At 38.5% G+C, this 24,766-nt stretch overlaps 1 protein-coding gene and 1 non-coding gene across 4 annotated transcripts in view; both read left to right on the top strand.

Moving 5' to 3' along the window:
• SLC30A4 (solute carrier family 30 member 4) overlaps nt 1–19,608 on the top strand; it is a 49,090-nt gene extending 29,482 nt beyond the window's left edge. For 2 of the 3 annotated variants that reach the window (XM_054450657.2, XM_054450656.2), the window contains exons 4-8: nt 8,478–8,631; nt 10,320–10,521; nt 11,699–11,804; nt 12,593–12,727; nt 14,025–19,608. In XM_054450657.2, coding sequence (XP_054306632.1) covers nt 8,478–8,631; nt 10,320–10,521; nt 11,699–11,804; nt 12,593–12,727; nt 14,025–14,179 — 752 coding nt within the window. In that variant the 3' untranslated portion in view covers nt 14,180–19,608. Of the gene's footprint in view, nt 1–8,477; nt 8,632–10,319; nt 10,522–11,698; nt 12,275–12,592; nt 12,728–14,024 lie in introns of those variants that run through there. The other variant, XM_063652207.1, reaches the window with a different exon arrangement.
• Nucleotides 7,674–7,776, top strand: LOC129014922 (small nucleolar RNA U13). The gene has a single exon (XR_008494441.1). It is a non-coding gene; the product is annotated as a small nucleolar RNA U13 (small nucleolar RNA).
• Nucleotides 19,609–24,766: the final 5,158 nt, after the last annotated feature.

The following is a 24,766-nucleotide window of genomic DNA, read 5'->3' as shown; positions in this document are numbered from 1 at the left end:
GCAAGATTTGCACTATGGTAATAAAAATCAGCAGCCTGGGCCGGACACAGAGGCTCACTCTTGTAATCCCAGCACTCTGAGAGGCCAAGGTGGGCAGATCACGAGGTCAGAAGATTGAGACCATCCTGGCTAACATGGTGAAACCCCGTCTCTACTAAAAATACAAAAAAATTAGCCAGGCACGGTGGCGGGTGCCTATAGTCCCAGCTACTCGGGAGGCTAAGGCAGGAGAATCGCTTGAACTCAGGAAGCGGAAGTTGCAGTGAGCTGAGATGGTGCCACTGCACTACAGCCTGAGTGACAGAGTGAGACTCCGTCTCAAAAAAAAAAAAAAATCAGCCTAGGCTTATGGCTAAGTGACAGTATAGGATAGATGTCTTTCCTAATGATATGTAGTTTTACTGAGCAGAAACCCTGGCAGAGCTGGCTAGATGATGGATTGTCCTGGGTTAGGTACCTGGTTACAATGCTAATTCCATATAGTTGGCATTTTTTTATCCGCTCTTGCTCTAGGGATAGAAAACTATTCAGCTAAAAAGTCTTCCCACAAACACACAGCCAAAAAAACCTATAATCTCCTAGTTAGAGATTCATTTTGACAACTTCCTCCCACCACTGACAAAAGTTATGCCTATTAATTATTCACATCTTAGTGAGAATTTAATCACACCAAATAAACATCTATAGGAAAAGAATAAATTCCTAGAACTTCCTAGGGATGGGAGTTTTTATTGAGGCTGAAAGAAGACATGAGTGAGGTAGTCCACGCTGGATAGCTAGACATAAGCTTGAGAGTAGTAGGCATCTTGGGTGTGTTGTAGGGGGAGCAATAAGCAGAAGTAGATTATTTATAATGGAAGGGGAGATCGAAAGACAAACTTTGGAGTTTAGCTTGCCATTCTGGTGGTGACAGTGGGCCACTGAAAATCCTCTATGATGTCTTTAGCCTGAGTTGAAATACAAATACAGGTTGAACATCCTTAATCCAAAATCTGAAATGCCCCTTTGAGCATCATATTCGTGCTCAAAAAGTTTCAAATTTTGGAGCATTTCAAATTTTGAATTTTCTCATTAGGGGTGCTCAACGTGTACTAGTTTAGAAGTCCTAGGCAAATCCAATATAGCCCACTCTTTTTCCTTCTGTTTCCTTCCTATCCTCTATTGGAAGAAGGTAGAAAAAAAAATAGCACAAAAGGAATTAGAAGAGAGAATATAGCTCACTCTCCTTCCCTGTTCATTTTTAGAGACCTCTGAAACCTGTCTTCAGATGTTTGCTATATATAGTTTTTTTAAGCAATGGAAAGACAAGTGTTACATAGTTTAAGTGAAACTATAACTGAGTTTTGTCAAGTGAACAATACTCATTATTGGCATCATAGCATTAGCAAAGTTAACAGTTATGGTAGGCCAGTACATTTATACAACACCCATGAAAATAAATATGCTTGGGTTGTGTGTGGTTTACATAGTTGAAGCAAATTGTTATAGTGCCTCATAGTTACTTGTTGAATGAATGAATAATAGTATAGGTGGGGAAATAGGTAGTACATATGTATACAAACATAAAAATAATAATAAATTGTAATAAATCCTAGGAAGAGAAAGAATAAGGTACTTGATGGAAAATAACAGGATGACAGAGAAGGAATCCAGTGTTTTTCATGTGAACCTTGAAAACTCCTAGTTTTGGCAATTTATTGATGTTTTAAAATATGCAGTAAACAATTTTCATATAGTACTATTAAAACTTGATAATCATCTATGTTTTCTCCTATTTAATTTTTTCTTTTAGCATTTATTAGCCATTCAAACTGTTTATTCTCTATATATGAAATTCAGGGCGTATTTTAGTTTTTATTAGATCATTGACTATAAACATTTGTTTGTATTTCAGCCGAATGAAAAGACCCGTGATCTTGTAGCAAATACACATATTAACTCATCTTACTCCCTCCTCTCATGCTCCAGTTCAGCCAAGTGGAGTGATTTAATTATGTATGTGTAGACTTAGCTGGCAAAATATATTTTAAAAACTATATTAGGCCGGGTGTGGTGGCTGACGCCTGTAATCCCAGCAGTTTGGGAGGCTGATACGGGCATATCACCTGAGGTCAGGAATTTGAAATTACCCTGGCCAACATGGTGAAACCCCGTCTCTACTAAAAATACCAAAAAAATTAGCCGAGCATGGTGACGTGTGCCTGTAATTCCAGCTACTCAGGAGGCTGAGGTAGGAGAATTTCTTGAACCTGGGAGGTGGAGGTTGCAGTGAGCTGAGATTGTGCCACTGCACTTCAGCCTGGGTGACAGAGAGAAACAAAACAAAACTATATTAATGGTTATGTAGTATTTTCATAAAAATCTTTTTTTTCTGAGACAGAGACTTGCTCTGTTGCCCAGGCCGAAGTGCAGTGGCATGATCAAGGCTCACTACAGTCTTGACCTCCTGTGCTCAAGCTATCCTTCCACCTCAGCCTCCCGAGTAGCTAGAACTATAGGCATGTGCTACCACACCTATTTATTTATTTATTTATTTTTTCAGAGACGGGATTTCACCATGTTTCCCAGGCTGGTCTCAAACTCCTGAGCTCAAGCAATCTGTCCTCCTCAGCCTCCCAAAGTACAGGGATTATAGGCATGAGCTACCACACCCGGCCATTTTTCAAGACTTTTAAATGCTAAATTTCTATTTTGATTGAAAGATGACCATTCAAGTTCACCTAAAGTGGCTGAGGTGAGAGGACTGCTTGAGGCAAGGAGTTTAAGACCAACCTGGCCAACATAGTGATACCCTGTCTCTATTTAAAAAAACGAATTTACCTAAAGCTAATGGGGTGGTAGCTTTCACAGAAATCCAGAATTTTAATTGTGAAAGTTCCCGAGTCTCTTTTAAGAAAATGAAATAGTCATCCGAAATGTACTCCTTTTGTCTTGGAAAACTTTATTGTAAGTTATGTGACTGAAGACCAACCCAGAACAAGAATGAGAAAATTGGAGCAGGTCATAATTTGGTTGTTGATTGAAAGCTTCCCTCTCTCTTAAATGGGGGAGTGGGAGGGAGCGGAATCTTGCCTGTTTTTATCTGCATTCCATCATGTTAAGAATATTATGAAGGAAAAATTTTTAAACCCTAAGTTAGTCCTATTTATGGTATTTCACCAAAGCTTAATATATTCAAATGAAAGAGCTTTTTGTTTTATCAGAATAAATGATTATATTTCTGCTCTTAGAATTTTTAGTTAGCTAGTATTCTTTGCTTTATACTTCCAATTATAAATCTCAGCCCTAAAAATCTACTTAAAAGTTTACATTTTTTCCCTTTTGCATTTATGACTACTCTATCCCAGGAGACATTTTGGCAGGTGATTAGAATAAAAGATAACAGACTAGTGTCTTTGCTTTTCACCAAGGGAACCACATTCCTTATTAATGAGGCACATTCCTTATTAATGACTAGAAAAGGTATATCATTGATAGCAGTATCTTAATATGCCATTTTGGGAGTTTCTAGAAATCAGCTGAATTCTATTACTGTTAACTGTAGGCAGGTATTAGAATCTCTTATCCTTCTCATGTGAGTGAAAACTGTGGCATAGAGAACTGACTTTTCAGCTGCAGGCTGCCAGAATATAGTGGGCCTTGTAAGGGTGGGAGTCCTTCTGCCAAGGAGCTCTGTTCATGCGCTGTGTTTGACTTTCATTTCACTTTATCTTGAATGTAGGTTTGCCTTATTTGAGAATTCACAAAAAGGTGATTTTTAAGTGGTTTAGTAAAATCACTGGAGTGTAGGATTTGCCAGATTTAGCATACTCATAGGATGCCTAATATATCTGAAATACTGCGTAGGACATACTTACACTAAAAAATTATTTGTTGTCTGAAATACAAATTTAACTGGGCATCCAATATTATATCTGACAGACCTACTAGGGTAACTATAATTTATCATCCAAACCAGAACAGTTTTGAGAGTGAAACGGGGCACTATTCATAATTATGCCAGAACAGCAAACATAAACTAGGACTATCCCAGAAAAACTGGAAAGTATAGACAACCTAATTATATAAGGGGTTTTGAAGTAATTTTTAATTATGAGTTTTAAATTTTCATAACCAAGCACATCTCTATGTCATTAACTTATGTGGCTATGAATCTTTATAAGTGTAAAGTGTATTGCTTTGTAATTTTTTTTTTTTTTTGAGAGACAGGGGTCTCACTCTCACCCTGGCTGGAGTGTAGTGGCACTATCGTAGCTTACTGCAGCCTCAAACTCCAAGTGATCCTCCCGCCTCAGCCTCCCAAGTAGCTTGGACAACAGGCATACACCACCACACCTGGCCAATTTTGGGGGGAGAGACAGGGTCTCACTATGTTGCTCAGGCTGGTCTTGAACTCTTGACTGCAAGTGATCCTCCCCCTTCAGCTTCCCAAGTAGCAAGGATTACAGGTATGAGCCACCACATGCTTTATAATTTTTATATTAAAAGTTTGATTAGGGCACCTTAAAAACTGGTGAGCTAACTGCTAGCTTCAGCCTTGGTACTTGGTTAAAGTTCTCCTGGTGGTAGGAGGCTACCACAAGCACATGAGATTCTACAGTTTCAAATTTTTAAAATTATTTCTTCTTTACAGTTTTTTTTGTTGTTGTTGTTGTTGTTTTTGTTTTTGTTTTTGTTTTTTTGAGACAGAGTCTCACTCTGCCACCCAGGCTGGTGTGCAGTGGTGTGATCTCAGCTCACTGCAACCTCCACCTCCCAGGTTTAAGCAATTCTTATGCCTCAGCCTCCTGAGTAGCTGGGATTACAGGCGGCTGCCACCATGCCCAGCTAATTTTTGTACTTTTAGTAGAGATGGGGTTTTGCCATGTTGGCCAGGCTGGTCTTGAACTCCTGACCTCAGGTGATCCGCCCACCTCGGCCTCCCAAAGTGCTAGGATTACAGGTATGAGCTACCGCACCCAGCCTCTTTATTTTTATATGTGTACTTCACCATCAGCAGTTATAACTTTGACAAGAAATCTCTTATGTTTTTGTTATTTGGCTTACACCTTCTCTTTTAACTTATTTACTTTTTGTTTTTTGGGGGATTAAGTAATAACCTATTATTCATATTTAGCTTCATTTTCTTAATTGTATGGCCTTTTATCATCTTCCCTTGCTTAACCCTTGACTAATTTCATTCTACAAAATCATCCATAAGTATTTGAATACCTGCTATCAATGTGAACTACTCTCCTAAGTACTACAGTAAATATGACATGGAATAAGACTTGGACCATATCCTCAAAGAGTGTATAGTCTGTACTTAATATAGAGGTCTCTCCATAGCTTTGTATGTTTCATTTGGTCTTTTCTCTTTTTCGGCTTATATCTCTTTTAAAAATATATTAATATATCTCTTTCAAAGTATGATTATCTGTATGTTAGAAATAGGTGTTCCATGGTTTTTGAATAGAAATGGTATGTTTTTGTTTTATTCTTATATCTGTTCTGTTGATGCACAGGTTTTTATAGGAGTGGTTTTTTTGTTTTTGTTTTTGAGACAGAGTCTCACTCTGTCGGCCAGGCTGGGGTGCAGTGGCATAATCTCAGCTCACTGCAATCTCCGCCCTCCCAGGTTCAAGCAATTCTCCTGCCTCAGCCTCCTGAGTAGCTGGGGCTACAGGCGCCCGCCACCATGCCCAGCTAATTTTTGTACTTTTAGTAGAGATAGTGTTTCACCATATTGGCCAGGCTGGTCTCGAACTCCTGACCTTGTGATCCGCCCGCCTCGGCCTCCCAAAGTGCTGGGACTACAGGCATGAGCCACCGTGCCCAGTGGTTTTTATAGGAGTTTTAACTACATTAAGTGTCTTCAGGAAATAGCCTATAATTGCTAGATTTTTTTGTGTGTTATAATTTATAAATTGGAATGAAAATGGGTCAGAGTCCAATATACTTAACCAACTTTTGAGCAATGAGTTGTTCCACATAACAGTTTTCCAGATTATTTTACCTATTAACACTCACAGGATTAGTGTCAGGTTTCTCTAAAGGAAAAATATTCCTTAAATTATTTTCTTCCTTTTATTGTTTGAGGGTTAACGCTTGTTTCATATAATAATGTTAATTTTCACCCAGGCTGAAGTGCAATGGTGTGATCTTGGCTCACTGCAACCTCCTCCTCCTGAGTTCAAGCGATTCTTCTGCCTCAGCCTCCCAAGGAGTTGGGATTACAGGCACCCACCACCATGCCCAGCTAATTTTTGTATTTTTAGTAGAGACGGGCTTTTGCCATGTTGGTCAGGCTGGTCTTGAAATCCTGACCTCAGGTGATCCGCCCGCCTTGGTCTCCCAAAGTGCTGGGATTACAGGCATAAGCCACCGCGTCTGGCCTTACTGTTTTTAAATGTACCTCACATTGCTCTTTTTGTTATTTTGAAAAGATACAAAATTATTTTGCCTTGTATTTACATAGTAGAAAATTCAAATGGTACAAAAGCATATATAGGGCAAGGTCATCCCTGTCTCCCAGCCACCAATTCTCCTCACCCAAGATAACCAGTTTTTTGTATTTTGTATAATCCTTCTGGAAATTGCATTTACAGGTGATTATTTATATATTCTCTTTTTTCTTTTTTTTATACAAATGGTAATGTATCATACACAGTTGTGTACTTTGCTTTTTTTCACATAACACTATGTCTTGGGCATTATTCCTTACCAGAATAAGCTCTTTTCTTCTTTATACACGCATAGTATTCCACATTACAAGGTCCTTACTAATCACTTTTTTGGTTGTTTCCAATAATTTGCTATTATACACAACGTTTAAGTAATAGCCTTCATGAAGGCATGAATATTTGCATGCCTTAAGAAAATTTTTTTAGTCTAAAGGTAATATGCATTTATGGTAAAAACTTAAAACACTTTAAATATTACCAAAAATAATACGGTGAAAAATAAATCCCCTAAACTTCTAGTACCACTTCCCAAATGTAATACTTTCTTGTGATTATCAATTTGATTTTTTTCTTCTTTTCCTTTTTTAAAAAATAAATGGTTGTGTGGTATCCCCACTATATATGTATAAATCATAACTTATGAAGTTCCTCTTTGGTGGACATTTAGGATGTCTCCAGAGTTTTTTTTTTTTTTCTTTTTTGGATGCTACAGACAATGCTACAGTGAAAGCCTTGTAGATATCTTTGCACACATGCAGGTGTTTCTATCAGGTAGAGTCCTAAAAGTACAATTGTTAGATCAAGGAATGTATACATTTTAAGTTTTGATTAGTTTTACCAATTGGCTCTCCAAAAAGGTAATACTATTTGATACTTCCACCAGTAGATCCTTGCTAACTCTGGCTATTATCAAACTTTCGATTTTTAAAAAAATGTTTGCCAATTTAATAGGAGGAAATAAATCTTATTCCTATTTGAATTTCATTTATTATGACTGATTTTGAGAATTTGGCCATTTCTGTTTACTATGAATTTTCTTATTGATTTTTTTTTTTTTTTGAGACAGCTCTGGAAACCAGGCTGGAGTCCATTAGCATACGGTTCACTGCAGCCTCAACCTCCTGGGTTTAAACAATCCTCCCATCTCAGCCTCCTGAGTAGCTGGGACCATAGGCGCTCACCACCATGTCCAGCTAATTTTTAATATTTTTTTTTAGAGATAGAGTCTTGATCCTCTTGTAGTTCATGAGCTTGATAATTAGGTGTTCACATACATGTGTGAGATGTGCCACCCTGGAACCTTGTTACAACGTTGGCACATTACCCATTGACATGAAGGGAAGGGAAAAACAAAGAGAGACAGAGTCTCACTATGTTGCCTAGGCTGATCTCAAACTCATGGGCTCAAGTGATCCTTCCGTCTCAGCCTCCCAAAGTGTTGGAGGATTACAGGCATGACCCACCACACCTTGCCTGTTACTGACTTTTGAGTGTACTTTTTTATATCAAGAAATTAGTCTGTGATCACATACGTGACAAATATTTTTTCTCATTTTGTCATTTTCTACCTTGTGCATGGTCTGTAAATATACATAATTTGACCCTGGAGAGAGATGAGTGGAGGGTAGGGAGAGGTAAGGGTAAATTAGTGGAGGATCCAGATCAGTCAAGCTGCTAACCACTTTTTTTTCTGTAAGTGCTAAACACATTTTAAATAAGAAAAATGATTAGCCAGGTGTGGTGGCATGTGCCTGTAGTACCAGCTACTTGGAGGCTGAGATGGGAGGATCCCTTGAGCCTGGGAGATCAAGGCTGCAGTGAACCATGCATGATCAGGCCGCTACACTCCAGCCTGGGTGACAGAGTGAGACCCTGTCTCAAAAAAATAAATAAGAAAAGTGACGTGACAGAAACAATAGAGTGCTTTTATCTCCTTAGAGGAAAGAATATTAAAAAGACTATATAATATTTAGTTGGTATGAAGTGTAGTAACCATGCTGAAAATGTATTTGTTATATGTGTTTTTCCCTCTAGAGGTTCTGTCAGCTATGATTAGTGTGCTGTTGGTGTATATACTTATGGGATTCCTCTTATATGAAGCTGTGCAAAGAACTATCCATATGAACTATGAAATAAATGGAGATATAATGCTCATCACCGCAGCTGTTGGAGTTGCAGTTAATGTAATGTAAGCTCTATTTTTTTCACATTAATATTTTCAAGTACTGTGAACTCAGAGACTATTGCATATGCATTCAGTAATATTCAGTGATATTTTGATATTTTAAAAATGATATAACTCATTAACTTTTCTGATAAATGAAACACTATGGACATTATAAATTCCTCATTAGTTTGTCCAGGTATATTGGAGATTGAGTCAAAATCATGAATTTAAGTAGAACAAAGTTTTTTGTTGTTGTTTAACTTTTAGAATACTTTTGTGTTAACTAGATTTTTTTTCTTAAGCTATCAATTTTTTCCCTTAAAACTTTTTAGGGAAGAAACTTTTGAAAGTTGAAGTTAGGCCACATACAGTGGTTCACACCTATAATCCCAACACTTTGGGAGGCCAAGGTGGGAAGATCACTTGCACTCTGGAGTTCAAGACAGCCTGGCCAACATAGTGAGACCTCATCTCTACTAAAAATAAAAATTAGCCAGGCACGGTGGCTCGTGCCTGTGGTCCCAGCTACTTGGGAGGCTAAAGTGGGAAGGTCACTTGAGCACAGGTGATCAAGACTGCATTGAGCTGTGATTGGGCCACTGCACCCCAGCTTGGGCAACAGAGCAAAACCCTGTCTCTAAAACAAACAAACAAAAAATAATAAAGTTGAAGTTACAGATTTAATTATTTAGACCAAGGTCAGCAATTTTTTTCTGTAAAAGGCTAGATAGTAAATATTTTAAGCTTTGAGATCTATATATTCTCTTTCAAAGCTACTCAACACTGTTTGTTATAAAACAAAAGCAGCCACACTTAGCATGTAAACAAATGAACATGGCTGTGTTCCAATAAAACTTTATGTACAAAAAAAAAATCAGTGAGCCAAATATGATCTACCAGCCACAGTTTACCAATCCCTGCCCTAGTGGCTTCTATTTGTACTTAGAATGAAATCAAATTTTTTTTTAAATTGTATTATTATTATACTTTAAGTTTTAGGGTACATGTGCACAACTTGCAGGTTTGTTACATATGTATACATGTGCCATGTTGGTGTGCTGCACCCATTAACTTGTCATTTAGTATTAGGTATATCTCCTAATGCTATCCCTCCCCCCTCCCCCCACCCCACAATAGTCCCCGAATGTAATCAAATTTTTACTGCAGCCTTGTTAGTAAGACTCTGTGTACCTCTACAACTCATCTACTAGCACTTTTGCTTACTTTATTCTGGCCCACAGTGGCTGTCTTTCTTTTTTCAAGTACATGGAGCACATTTTCATGTTAGGGCCTTTGTTCTGCTATTCTTCCGCCTAGAACACTCTTCCACCACTTGCTGTCTGACCTCCTTCAGGTATCTGCTCAGAGAAAATCTGAGAGGCCTTCCCTTACCACTCTGCCCATCATCCTCCATCCCCTTACAATGCTTTATGTTTCTCCAAAGCATTTCACATTGCCTGGCTATACATTATGTATTTATTTATTGGCTTCTCTGCCTTCTCTACTAGAACATAAGCTCCATGGGGGTAGGGATATGTCTATTTTATCACTGTTTTGACCCCAGTACCTAGAACAGTACCTGATAAATAATAGTTGCTCCAAATTTATTAAATAAATGAGTTCCATGTTACCTCATTAGTGTCTGACTAGTGACAAATGTTTTTGTCAATATTAGGAAAAATAATAATGTTTTCTTTTATTTTTAACAGAATGGGGTTTCTGTTGAACCAGTCTGGTCACCATCACTCCCATTCCCACTCCCTGCCTTCAAATTCCCCTACCAGAGGTTCTGGGTGTGAACATAACCATGGGCAGGATAGCCTGGCAGTGAGAGCTGCATTTGTACATGCTTTGGGAGATTTGGTACAGAGTGTTGGTGTGCTAATAGCTGCATACATCATACGATTCAAGGTAATATGATTGGTAATTTTTCTATTTTAAAATGTATTTAATTTCAACATGAAAACTAAGGCTGATTGTCATATCAGTAAACTGGACACCAATGCCGGTTCTATTCATTTTACATTGATGTAAGTTTACTTGATTGACAATCATTATAGTTCTTTTGTTAGCAGTAAACAAAATGATATCACGTCACAGGGTAACTTTATTTGGCTTTTGTAGTGCCTTCACTGGATAATTCAATTTTCTTATTTATTTATTTATTTATTTATTTATTTATTTATTTTTGAGACAGAGTCTCACTTTCTCACCCAGGCTGGAGTGCAGTGGCACAATCTTGGCTTACTGCAGCCTCTGCTTCCCAGGCTCAAGTGATTGTCATGCCCCAGCCTCCCAAGTAGCTGGGATTACAGGTACACACCACCACGTCCAGCTAATTTTTGTATTTTTAGTAGAGACAAGGTTTCGCCATGTTGGCCAGGCTGGTCTCAAATTCCTGGCCTCAAGTGATCCACCCACCTCAGCCTCCCATAGTGCTGAGATTACTGGCATGAGCCACCATGATTGCCCAGATAACTCAATTTTAAAACGCATGATTGAATTACTAGGTAGTAAAATGTGCACTGGACTAAAAATCCAGAGATTTGAGTGGGTTCTAATCTTGGCTCTGCCATCAATGCTTTGACCTTGAGAGCAAATACCTTAACTCTAAACTTGAGTTCCCTCTTCTTTATTACAAGGGGCTTAGACTAGTGGCTGCTAGAACTTTTTCCAGAGCTGAGTACAATGGCTGTGCCTATAATCCCAGCTGAGGCTGGAGGATCAGTTGAGCCCAGGAGTTCAAGACCAACCTGGGCAACATAGCAAGACTTTGTCTTTAAAAATACGCGCGCGCACACACACACACACACACAATTCTTTCCAGCTCTGATATTCTAGAAGATTTAGAGACGGCACAAGGAACAATAGAACAAGTGATTACATTTCTGGAAATAGGTCCCATGAGGCAAGTAACGTAAACTAGGATAGAGTGAAGATGCTTTTCAATTACAATATCCAAGTTTTAAAGGTATTCTGTAATTCTGCTAAAGAAAATCAAGCAAGAAGGGACATATTCCCTGCTTTGCTTTGTAGTCTGTTTTATATCTGTCTATTTAATCATAAATTTTGATCTATTACCCTTTAGCCAGAATACAAGATTGCTGATCCCATCTGTACATACGTATTTTCATTACTTGTGGCTTTTACAACATTTCGAATCATATGGGATACAGTAGTTATAATACTAGAAGGTAAGATCTCACTAATATCCTCATTATGAGTTTATTACTTCCCTAAAGCAGATTGGGAGTCAGGGGACATTCTGAATAGGAATTACGTCTTTTGCTTTCTACTAATACCTTTTAGGCTATATAACAGTACCTTACATGTATGTAACATATAAGAATTAATGAACTCTCCCATCTTTTACCCATTTGACACTTATAATAGCTAAGCAAAGTAGGTAAGGCAGATAATGTGGTAAATTATCCCCATTTACAAATAAGAAAATTGAGGTTCAGAGGGATAACATACTTTGGTTAGGGTCATGTTGCTGATAAACTGTGGCACTAGGGCAAAAATGCAATTCTAGATTATGTATTAATTCCTTAATTCCCACTTAACTTGTGACTTTGTTGTATTTACTGCATTCTTCCCTTACTGATATTATGTGTAAGCATGAAAATAAAAGTTCTTAACAATAGGCTTATTATCATTATATGTTCTTTTCTTTTCCTCTTTTTTCCTTTTTTTTTTTCTTAGTTTATCTGTTAATGAAGCATTCTGGTTTGATTGGCATTCCTTTTTAGTGAGGATGAATATGTTTTTAAAGTATGTATTACCCTCTTGTATATATCTTACATTTTTAATAAAAATATATGTGTACATGGTTTATCTTGAAGTATTAATATTTTAAGGTATTTGTTTAAACTGAATTTAGCAAAGCCATTTGTTTTCTTTGATAAATGTCTTATCAGTAATGTGAAAGTTCCTTTATTTCCAAAATAAATTTTACTTAGAAATTATATATTCCTAATAGGTGTGCCAAGCCATTTGAATGTAGACTATATCAAAGAAGCCTTGATGAAAATAGAAGATGTATATTCAGTCGAAGATTTAAATATCTGGTCTCTCACTTCAGGAAAATCTACTGCCATAGTTCACATACAGCTAAGTATGTTGCTGGTAGTAAATGTGGGCCTGGGGTTGGTGGACTTCTGCCTTTCAAACTAAACATCCCTGTTTATAATTATGTAGGAATACTTTTCTGCTGAAAAGATTTGTTTTAAGACAAAAGCCTTTGTCTTTAAAAAACAAAGGCTTTTGTTAATAGCCTTAAACAAAAGGCTCTTTAAAGGGTAAGTTGCAGGTCAGTGTTGATACCAGAACAATAATTTTCTATCTCTTTGAGATATTACAAACTGATTTTAACCTTCAGATTAAAGGTGTTAAGAATATTTCCCGACCGGCATGGTGGCTCACACCTGTAATCCTAGCACTTTGGAAGGCTGAGGCGGGTGGATCACCTGAGGTCAGGAGTTCGAGACCAGCCTGGCCAACATGGTGAAACCCCGTCTCTACTAAAAATACAAAAATTAGCTAGGTGTGGTGGTGCATGCCTGTAATCCCAGCTACTCGGGAGGCTGAGGCAGGAGAATTGCCTGAACTCATGAAGCGGAGGTTGCAGTGAGCCAAGATTGCACCACTGCAGTCCATTCTGGGTGACAGAGCAAGACTCCATCTCGGAAAAAAAAAAAATATTTCCCGGCCTGGCACGTTGACTCACGCCTGTAATCCCAACACTTTGGGAGGCCAAGGTGGGTGGATCACCTGAGGTCAGGAGTTCAAGACCAGCCTGGCCAACATGATGAAACCCCATCTCTACTAAAAAATACAAAAATTAGCTGGTTGTGGTGACACGTGCCTGTAATCCCAGCTACTCGGGGGGCTGAGGCAGGAGAATTGCTTGCACTCAGGACGCAGAGGCTACAGTGAGCCAAGATGGCGCCATTGTACTCCAGCCTGGGCAACAAGAGTGAAACTCCATCTTAAAAAAAAAAAAAAAATTTGAAAGAATATTTCCCATGCTCTTTTCTACATAGGAAAAGCTAGATTCTTACATTTTTATTTCTTCAAGTCATTTCACAGATTGATGCTATTGATGCTTTTTAAATCAAAATAATACATGCATGAGGTTTACTTTTAATGTACATAAGATATTTTAATGACAGGTTTGTAACTGATGTCTGGTATTCTTTCTCTACCTGAGAGTAGACTGGAGAGGTTAGAATAATGAGAAGCCATTAAGGATGTGTAAATTGACCTACTTATCTAACAGAATAGCTTAGAGAGGGTAGAAATCAGACTAATAAAAATATATTCCCAGTATATTTCAGCTGTTTTTTTTCCCTGTATCTTATTCAAGATGTAACTGTACAATGGATAGTAATGATATTTTCTTGACATTGCAGTTCCTGGAAGTTCATCTAAATGGGAGGAAGTACAGTCCAAAGCAAACCATTTATTATTGAACACATTTGGCATGTATAGATGTACTATTCAGCTTCAGAGTTACAGGCAAGAAGTGGACAGAACTTGTGCAAATTGTCAGAGTTCTAGTCCCTAATTTTATATATTTTGGGGACTCCTGCCTTATTTATCCTGCAGTCACAGACTTGAGAGCAATAAATGCAAACCTAAATGAGAAAATGGAATCCCCGACAGCTGTGTCCATATCAAGCATCAGTCTCTCAAACAGTCGCCCCAGCCTGACAGTGCTAGTCTCTGTTTAATGGTAAAAGGAGACTTTGCCATAATTTTCAGGTGAAGATGTTTCCCAAACACTGTTTACAGAATGAGACGTGACTCTACAGATACCTCATAGAAGACAATCCAAGATCATGCTTCATTAATTTGACAGAGTACATGTCTTAAAGGAAGCATCAAGAATTCAATATTTGCATTTAAAAATACTTTTTAAGGCCATTTTATATTAAGCCAGTGCTGGAAAACTGAATTTTTTAAATTATGTATAATAATCTTGACACCCAGCTTCTGGAATTGCTGCTTGCTTTTTACAGAAATTACTACCCAACAGATTTCAGAAAGTACTGGTAGTTATCCCAAAAGTGGAATAAGCATGTATTCCTAAGTGTTTCAGAAATGTTTTATTTCACAAATAAGTCTTAATGTTATTGTTACGGTTATACTCTATAAACAACCTTTTCCAGATGCTACAGAGTTTTGAATCTCAAAGTTAACATTTTTGATTATTTGTAATCTTAGAACCAAATCTTTATTTATTGTGGTCACTGTTATTAAATGATTTAGGAAATACTTTCAATATTATTCTGAATGGCTGAAGTTAGGCTTAAACTCAAATTACTATATGATGATTTAAAACAAAATAAAAGAGCGAGGATGGGGGTTGGAGTTTCAGGTTTATGTCTTCCCGACATCACTTTTATCATTCATGAAATTGTCTTAAAAAAAGCAAGAGACTGCAAAATGTAAACAGTAATCTTCTGTCCCTTTAAGAACTGCCAACAATTTGTACAAAAAATGTGGTACGTTGGTTCCTGCCTCCACTCCAGGTCATCTGTGTGTTTAGCCTTTCAGGGTAAACTCTAGAGGGTTCAGTTTATAATTCCCACCTTTCACATACAGTTTAACAACATTACTCCAGAGAGAATTTTATGTTTTATGATATGGGTTATGTTTTATTATATATTTTATGTTTTATGATAGGGGTTAGGGATTCTCCATGGACTCCAGAAACCCTAAAATACAATTTTGAGGTTTTCCAATAATACCATAGCAGAAATGTTCAAGGGGTTGGGGGAAGATATTACTTTGAGAAAACAGAAATGTAAAGGATTTTTGACCTTATATATATGTGTGGTTTTGTTTTTGTTTTTGTTCTTGAGAGATTCTCACTCTGTCACCCAGGCTGGAGTGCAGTGGCGTGACCTCTGCTCACTGCAACCTCTGCCTCCTGGGTTCAAGTGATTCTTCTGCCTCAGCCTCCCAACTAGCTGGGACTACCGGTACACCACACCCAGCTCATTTTTTTGTATTTTTAGTAGAGACGGGGTTTCGCCACATTGGCCTGTCTGGTCTTGAACTCCTGACCTCAGGTGATCTGCCTGCCTCGGCCTTCCAGAGTGCTGGGATTACAGCATGAGCCACCATGCCTGGCCTGTTATGTGTGTGCTTTAAAGCACTAGATAGGGATGGACATTAAATCTGTGTTGCAGGGAAACTAAACAGAGGTTTCCAAACTGAAGGCAACCTAATTGTAAATGCCTCTGTTAAAGAGGCAGCTTGACTGTTCATGTTTCATTTTGCAACCATTGGTTTTGAGATTATCTTTTATGCACATTTGGAGTCCCTTTTCAACAGTGACAGTTTCTTACACCAAGAATGGATATGGTTCTTGGGCTCCTCTAAGAATCAGAGTAGGGTAACAATGTACCAGGCAAATTGTGAGCTGAAATTCTAGATAAGCATGCAGATGACTTACAATATAAATGAAGAATAGGAAACATTTTATCTTCTTACCAAGTACCTTACTATAAGTAAACCTAAGATAAGAAAACCCAGATTTACCTATAAGATTGTTGGGAGTTAATGGTGTCAATAAAAGGATTGATGGTCCCTCTAATGAAACCCAGTAGATGTTTGTTGAATTGAACTGAAAATTTATGTGGCCAGACACAGTGGCTCATGCCTGTAATCTCAGCATTTGGGGAGGCAAAGGTGGGAGTATCCCTTGAGGCCAAGAGTTCATGACCAGCCTGGTCTTTTGTAGAGACCCTGTCTCTACAAAAATATAAAAATTAGCCAGGCGTTGTGCACACCTGTAGTATCAGCTACTTGTAAGGCTGTGGCAGAAGTGCTTGAGCCCAGGAGGTTGAGGCTGCAGTGAGCCGTGTCCACACCATTGCACTCCAGCCTGAGTAACAAAACGAGACCCTATCTCAAAAACAAAAAGGAAAAGAAAATATACAAGATGGGATTCCTATTGTGAAGTCATTTAAAATAATGACCTGAATTTCTCAGAAATTTCAGGAGCATATAAACTATTTAAATCAAAATATTCTTATATATAGAAACCAAGTAAGAATAAATGAGAGCTATTTCAGTGACATCTGGACATATTTACGGACTTTGAGTATCTAGCAAGTAGAAAGGAAAAAAATATTCATCATTTTTTTATATCTATTGAGCTTGTTTCTTGTAAACTTTTCTTTATCTTATAAAGGCATATCTCGCTTTTATATCGACCTGTTCCTTAAAAAATGTATTTGATAAAACAGGCTAAAATTCATTTGAGTATTGAAAAGAAATCTTTTTTTTTTTTTTTTTTAAGATGGTGTCTCACTGTCACCCAGGCTGGAGTGCAGTGGCACAATTCGGCTCACTGCAGCCTCTGCCTCCCAGGCTCAAGCAATCCTCCCATCTCAGCCTCCCAAGTAGCTGGTACCACAGGCATGCACCACCACACCCAGCTAATTTTTTGTATTTTCGGTAGACACAGTGTTTCACCATGTTGCCCAGGCTGGTCTTGAACTCCTGAGCTCAAGTGATCTGCCCACCTCGGCCTCCCAAAGTGCTGGGCTTATAGGCATGAACCACTGTGCCCAGCCAAAAAGAATCCTTTTGTAAAATACAGAAACACTGCAAACCTTTGTAAATCTTTTTTTTTTTTTTTTTTTTTTTTTTTAATCAGATGGGGTCTCCCTATGTTGCCCAGGCTGGTCTTGAGCTCCTGGGCTCAAGAAATCCTTCCACCTCAGGCTCCCAAAGTGCTGGGATTACAGGGTGTGAGCCACCGCACCCAGCCATGAAAACTTTTGTAAATCTTAACTATCATGTTCTGCTTAAAGTAAGGTACACATGAAGTTTCCTGTGCTTTGTTTTTGTAGCAAGAACTGCATAGTTTGTATCTTTACCTTACTGAGTCTATGAGATTTGAGAATTTGATTTCACTTTTTGTAACTTAACAAAACCCACAGAAAAGGACATTAACTTAGCAGATAGGACCAAGGACTGAATGACTTCTGACAAAAAGTGTTTGGTCTATCCTTCACTTGTTGAGCTACAACCATGCATTTACACTTCTCAGCTGAGCTCTCAAAGAGCTCTATGCCCTGTGAAAAGCAGTGGCTGAGTTGGATGAACACATAGCATTGTTAATTTTGGACTGGGAAAACAGATTGTGACAGGACCACAGACCACAATATAAAAACTTGGCAGTTCTTTGGCGTGATGTATTTTAATTAATATTTGCAAATAATCAGAGTTACTTGTGTACATAAACCTGTGTTTCACAACTATGGCCAGATGCAGCCTTTTGATCTGTTTCAGGAAAAGACCTATTATTCCACTAACAATTATGCTGCCTTGGAAACATAATGGGAGTGTAATTGAAGAAAGCATATCTCAGAAGGTTTTGATATGCAGAACTGGAAGCTATTGTAATTCCTACATACATTTCCATTAGCTATGCCTTATGTAATGTGAGTGCAGATTTTTACAACTTAGAGTTCCCATCAGTGTTTTTTTGCCACATCACCGGGTTTCTTATTTTACTGTTTTATTTTCAACTTTGGGTGCTTCATTTCCATTCTCTAAAACTAAGTTTCTTGCTCTTACAAGACTTAGTGTTCCTCTTGAACCCAGGTGTCCCACCTGACAGTGTTTGTCTTTGGTAGACTTTCCAGAATAGACATAGTCAAGATCAGACATGTGAGCTTCTCTCTCATTTTAATGTGAGGAAAATCATCTTTCAGAGACAAGGCACCACTTAGAAATGTATATCCAGGTAGGAAAGAACCTTTTTAAAATGGCTGGTTGTTCCTGATCCAGATTTCTCTGCACACTGGACTTTGTAGAGTAAGTGTGGTAGACAAAGAGACTACACTGCACAACCACCAGTGAATATCATTGTTAAGAAGACTCTGGGTCGTGTTTCTCAGCCATTCTCACAGCATTTGTAGAATTAATCATTTGATTTTGAAACAAGCAGTTAGCTAAATCTATTTTCCTTTTATGCATATGTGTTAATTGGCTCAAGTTAATATGGTGTTCTTACAGAATACGAGCCCATTTGAAATAAGGTTTTAGGCAATTTTGCTGTTGGCTCTGATTTGTATATAGCAAATTTAAAGTTACAGAGTGTTTCCTAGATATAAGATTAGTTCATTTGGTTCATTTTGCCTTTGAACTAAGCCAAGCTCATGAGCCAGTTGGTTATTAGTCATAAATGAACACACATCACTATATCACTATATGCTATGTTGAGGGGAGGCAAGTCTGATCTTCAAATAATTGATAAAGCTTAATATCTCTGTAGCCAAAATATAATTTGCAAACCCTAACTCCAGATGTGTCATGTGAATCTTGACAACCAGGGCTTGAGATTTGTTTTACTGATTGCCAATCAGGTATATTATTTGTGATGTTCGTGGGAGCATGCAAATTAGAAGACAGTGTTGTGGGAGTTCCTCAGTAATGAATTACATGTGTGCACTCAGGCCCGCCAGTCATTGAATTCTGACTTGTAAAGGGTTTAACCTGCTGTTCCAATCATTGAGGACCAATCTGATTTTTGATAAGATTGGAAAACATTTATGGAGACTTTCCCAGTTAAATCTATGACAGTGTCCACTTAAATAGTGCAATTTAGTATATTCTTAGATAACTGCAACACAAAATTAAAATGTGCCAGTATGTCATCTTTCTACCTGGAAGATACTGTATATTTGGAAAGTTTATGCTTCTCTCAATAAATACATGTTATTAAATAAGCCATATCACAGTTTAAGAAATTGTATGTACTTTATCATACGCCCTTTCAGAAACCAGGTATTTTGCATATGATTGATTTTAGAAAGATTTTGAAGCTGGGGTTTGTCCATGTTAATTAAGATCAAAGTATATATATATATATATGTACTGTATTTGCAACTTTCAAATTGTAATTTCCTATACACTTATTAAAGTGTTGTTTTGCCATGTGGTTTATTAAATAAAAATGTACAGTCCCTTAAATATCTGCTCTTTTTATTAAGTAATATTAGTAGGCCTAAAAACATTGTTCTTAAAAACAAAAGAAAATCTTTTATAATTATAATGTCATTTTATAATGCCCTCTTATATGTTTAAGAAATAAAACTGAACAAAATCTTTTAGATAGTATGGAAAGATTTATTAAAAGAACCTTTCTCTTTTGGTATCAGTCACATGCAGTGACCCTACAGTCCCATCAACAGTGGCAGAAAGGAAAGAAAGAAGCCACTGTAAAATAGACTGGTGAGGACCACCAGGAAGTCTGAGAGTAAGAGCCTCCTGACTCTCCAATCGTGTGGACCAGTCCACACTATACCTCCCAGGCCAAATCTGGCCTGCAAGCCTGTTTTATTTGCCCCAAGAACTAAGAATGATTTTTACATCTATTAAAAATAAATCACTGGGTGCAGTGGCTCACGCCTGTAATCCTAACATTTCGGGAGGCCAAGGCAGGTGGATTGCTTGAACCCAGGAGTTCAAGACCAGCCTTGGCAACATGGTGAAACCTCATCTCTACAAAAAATACAAAAATTAACTGGGCATGGTGGCACATGCCTGTGATCCCAGCTACTCAGGAGGCTGAGAGATAGGAGGATCGCTTGAGCTCAGGAGGTCTAGGCTACACTGAGCCATGATGGTGCCACTGCTCTCTAGCCTGAGTGACAGTGAGACCCTGTCCCCACCCCCCCAAAAAACAGTAAATATTTCATGGCATGTGAAAATTATATGGACTTTAAGTGAATTTCTGTGTCTATAAAGCGTTACTGGAACACACCACACTCATTCAGTTACGTATTTCTATGGCTGCTTCCATGCTACTGTGGAGAGTTTCGTAGTGACATAAAATATTTACTATCTGGCCCTTTATAGGAAACATTTACCAGCCCCTGGTGTAGAGTGTTTTAAGACTATAACAAGCTGGGTGCAGTGGCTCATGCCTGTAATCCCAGCACTTCGGGAGGCCAGAGTGGGTACTTGAGGTCAGGAGTTTCAGACCAGCCTGGCCAACGTGGTGAAACCCCGTCTCTACTAAAAATAGAAAAATTAGCTTGGCGTGGTGGCAGGTGCCTATAGTCCCAGCTACTCGGAAGGCTGAAGTGGAAGAATTACTTGAACCCAGGAGGTGGAGGTTGCAGTGAGCCGAGCCAAGATCACACCACTGCACTCTAGCCTGGGGAACATAGTGAGACTCTGTCTCAAAAAAAAAAAAAACAAACAACAACAACAACAACAAAACACTATAACAGCGTATATGGATGCAGTGAAGTCTCCTAGAACCTGCTTGCAAGTTTTTGTGACTGGTAAGTCTGAAGCCACCTGAGTCACCAAATGTTCTTTCATACCTTTACCTTTTTTCTCATTTTAATCTTCCTTTGGGTTTAGGGCAGAATATAAGAAAAGAGTAGCAAGATTTCAAATATTATTCATGTGCCGTATGCTGTAACATCACTAGCAAAGCATTTTTCTTACTAGAACACCATGATCACCAGAATCATTTAAGTATACTTTTCAACATAAAAGCTTATTCAGTTGATTTTTAGATTTTTCACTTGTTATAACAAAAAGTTAAGAAAAATATGTGTAGAGTGCCTTATGTAATTTGTGCCAATTGGGAGCTCACAAATGATGTTCTTTAAGGTTTTTAAGTTTCCTAGCAAAAGACAACAATATTTAATAAATATTGTAATAAAATATAGTTGTAAATATACTAGTATAGACTGAGCCTGTAATTCCAGCACTTTGGGAGGCTGAGACAGATGGATCACTTTGAGCTCAGGAGTTGAGCCCAGCCTGGGCAACAATGGTGAAACCACATCTCTACAAAAAATAAAAAAATGAGCCAGGCATGGTGGCACGTCTGTGGTCCCAGCTACTCGGGAGGCTGAAGCTGGATAATTGCTTGAGTCTGGAAGGCAGATGTTGCAGGAAGCCAAGACTGCACCACTGCACTCCAGTGACACTGTGATAGAGTGAGATCCTGTTTAAAAAAAATACATATATATATATATATGTGTATTATATATACTAGTAAAGATTGAGATGTTACTTATTATTTGATTGTCTACCTAGCTATATTTCTATTTTGATGTGTCATTTTTTTTGGTCCATGTCAGATTTTAAATACTAATTTGGGGTAACAGTCTTGCAAGCTCTTGTTTATGCTAAACTTTAGTATATTCATAAATAATATTTTTTGGATATATTTCGACTTCAACTATGGTCCCATAATAATGCTATAAGCTATGAAATAGACTAGGCATAAATAGAAAGTATGAAGCCTTATAACAAAATATAATCTCTACATGAGTCATGTGTTTAAGATAGGAGGTTTTAAAATCCAACGTTATCACCAAAAATAACATTTTCAAGCAGCATTCTGGTTTAACAGGCTCTCATGTAACTTTTACAGAGCACTACAAATTAAAGTTTGGCCCATGAGTCTTACCCTATAAACATGAAGAGGATACTGTGTGAGTTATCAAATTGCTTCCATGTCTCCTGGACGTATAATTTTTTTTTTTCTGGTTTGATTTTCAAATTCCTATTGTCTTATGTTTCACTTGCCAGTTTCTGCACATTGGTTTGTGGTTAGTTGGTGTTTGTTTGTTTATTTGTTTGTTTGTTTAACACTTTTGTCACTTCAACAAAATGTTGACGCTATGGGAAAAATGTGTATGGATTGGTTTTTCTCCAAAATATACTGAGCTATTTCTTGGTAAGAGAGTAGGATTTTTTATAGTAGGAAAATTTTAGAGACCTCATGAAAGCAAGGCTAGCCCTGAAGCAAGACAGACCATCTCTGCTCCCTTGACTGTCCTAGCATTTGAAGATCTGACCCCACTTCCTTTCCAGAGGAAACCCGCTAACAGCTTAAATGGTCACAGCAGTATTTACCTTTGAACAGTGATCACAGTGAATGTTTGACTTCAGTCAGGGCATGAAGGACTGAGGTGAAGGTAAGAAATGTTTCCTGGACTTCCATTCATTAATCTATCATACTCACCTGTGAAGGCCATGGGGCAATTCCTAGTTCCAACACGTTCTTTTTCAGTTTACAGCTTGACTGGAGTTTCAGTGTTAGCACAACTCTATTCCATCTTCTTTTTGCTTCTTTATATAAGAATATTTTCCAAAGTCCAGGATATTTTTTAAACCTTAAAACAAAGTGTTATATAATTTAGTGTATTAGTCATTGACGTGTATTTGGTTTTAGAAGTGTTTCTGATCTAGGCGTGGTGGCTCATACCTGTAATCCCAGCACTTTAGGAGGCTCAGGAGGGAGGATCGCTTGAACTCAGAAGTTCAAGACCAGCCTGGGCAGCATGGTAAAACTCCATCCCTACAAAAAATTAGCCAGGCATGATGGTGCGCACCTGTAGTCCCAGCTACTTGGGAGGATCCTTTGAACCCAGCAAGTCGAGGTTGCAGTGAGCTGAAATTATGCTGCTGCACTCCAGCCTTGGTGACAGAGTGAGATCCTGTCTCAAAAAAAGAAAAAGAAATGTTTCTCATCTTTAAGATACCATGATATTGAAATTTTGACATCTCAAAAAGTTGGTTCAGGCTGAGTGCGGTGGCTCACACCTGTAATCCCAGCACTTTGAGAGGCCAAGGCAGGCGGATCACCTGAGGTCAAGAGTTTGAGACCAGCCTGGCCAACATGGCATGGCAAAACCCCGTCTGTATTAAAAATACAAAAAACTAATCTGGGCATGGTGGCATGCACCTGTAATCCCAGTTACTCGGGAGGCTGAGGCAGGAGAATCGCTTGAACCCCGGTGGGTGGAGGTTGTAGTGAGCCGAGATCACACCACTACATTCCAGCCTGGGCGACAGTGAGACTCTGTCTCAAAAAAAAAAAAGTTGGTTCAAGTGGTTGGAAATGTTTTTTTCTTTTTCTTTCTTTTCTTTTCTTTTCTTTTTTTTTTTTTTTTTTTTTTAATTTTCTTTAGGCAAGGTCTCACTGTGTCACCCAGCCTGCAGTGGTGTGATCTTGGCTCACTACAGCCGCATCCTCCCGGGTTCAAGAGATTCTTGTGCCTCAGCCTCCTGAGTAGCTGGGATTATAGGCATGCACCATCACGCCCAACTAATTTTTGTATTTTTAGTAGAAATAGGGTTTCACCACGTTGGTCAAGCTGGTCTTGAACTTCTGGGTTCAAGCAATCCACTCATCTTGGCCTCCCAAAATGCTTAGGATTACAAGCATAAGCCACTGCACCCAGTGGAAATGGTTTTTTCTGAAGTAGACTGAGACTATTCCAAATGTCACCCATTTTACAATTATTCAACCAAGGATTGACCTGTGAAGACCATCTGCCTGCCACTGAACATGCTATGAGATAGAACACACAATAGCAGTGGGGTTTTTTTTTTTTGTAAGTTAAACAGGAAATAAAACAATGTTATGTTTTTGGAGGGCTTCTTGGGCCATAGCCTCACTCCTGTAGATAGAAGATCACACTTGTCTCCCATTAGGAATGGCTTCAGAAATTGTGACCAGGAGGATTAAAGTCCATCCTCTTGGTAATGACATGCAAAGTCCTGATCTGGTCACTGCTTACCTAGTCACCCTGCAGTTCCAGCCTTTCCCACCACCACTAGCCTACCTCCCATGTGTCAGCCATACCAAACTATAGGCAGCTTTTGGTTAACCAGGGAAATAAATAATTGCTAACACTTATTGATCCCTGACTGCATTCCAGACACTGCTGCTCACTTTGCTTGTTTGTTTTTTGAGACGGAGTCTCGCACTGTCGCCCAGGCTGAAGTGCAGTGGTGCGGTCTCGGCTCACTGCAAGCTCTGCCTCCCAGGTTCACGCCATTCTCCTGCCTCAGCCTCCTGAGTAGCTGGGACTACAGGTGCCCGCCACGACACCCAGCTAATTTTTTGTATTTTTTAGTAGAGATGGGGTTTCACTGTGTTAGCCAGAATGGTCTCAATCTTTCGACCTCGTGATCCACCCGCCTCAGTCTCCCAAAGTGCTGGGATTACAGGTGTGAGCCACCACGCCCAGCTGTGCTCTTTGTTTTATTTAATGTTCATGATGGTAATGTGAGGAACATTGTCCTTCTCACCAGGAGGGTTTAAGTGACTTGCCCGAAGTCATCTAGTTAGAGTTGTAATGCAGGAACAGAA

The sequence above is a fragment of the Pongo pygmaeus genome, chromosome 16 (genome assembly GCF_028885625.2).
Source record: "Pongo pygmaeus isolate AG05252 chromosome 16, NHGRI_mPonPyg2-v2.0_pri, whole genome shotgun sequence".
Lineage (NCBI taxonomy): Eukaryota > Metazoa > Chordata > Mammalia > Primates > Hominidae > Pongo > Pongo pygmaeus.
The sequence above is the reverse complement of the archived record's forward strand: the minus strand, read 5'-3'. Positions and strand labels throughout refer to the sequence as shown.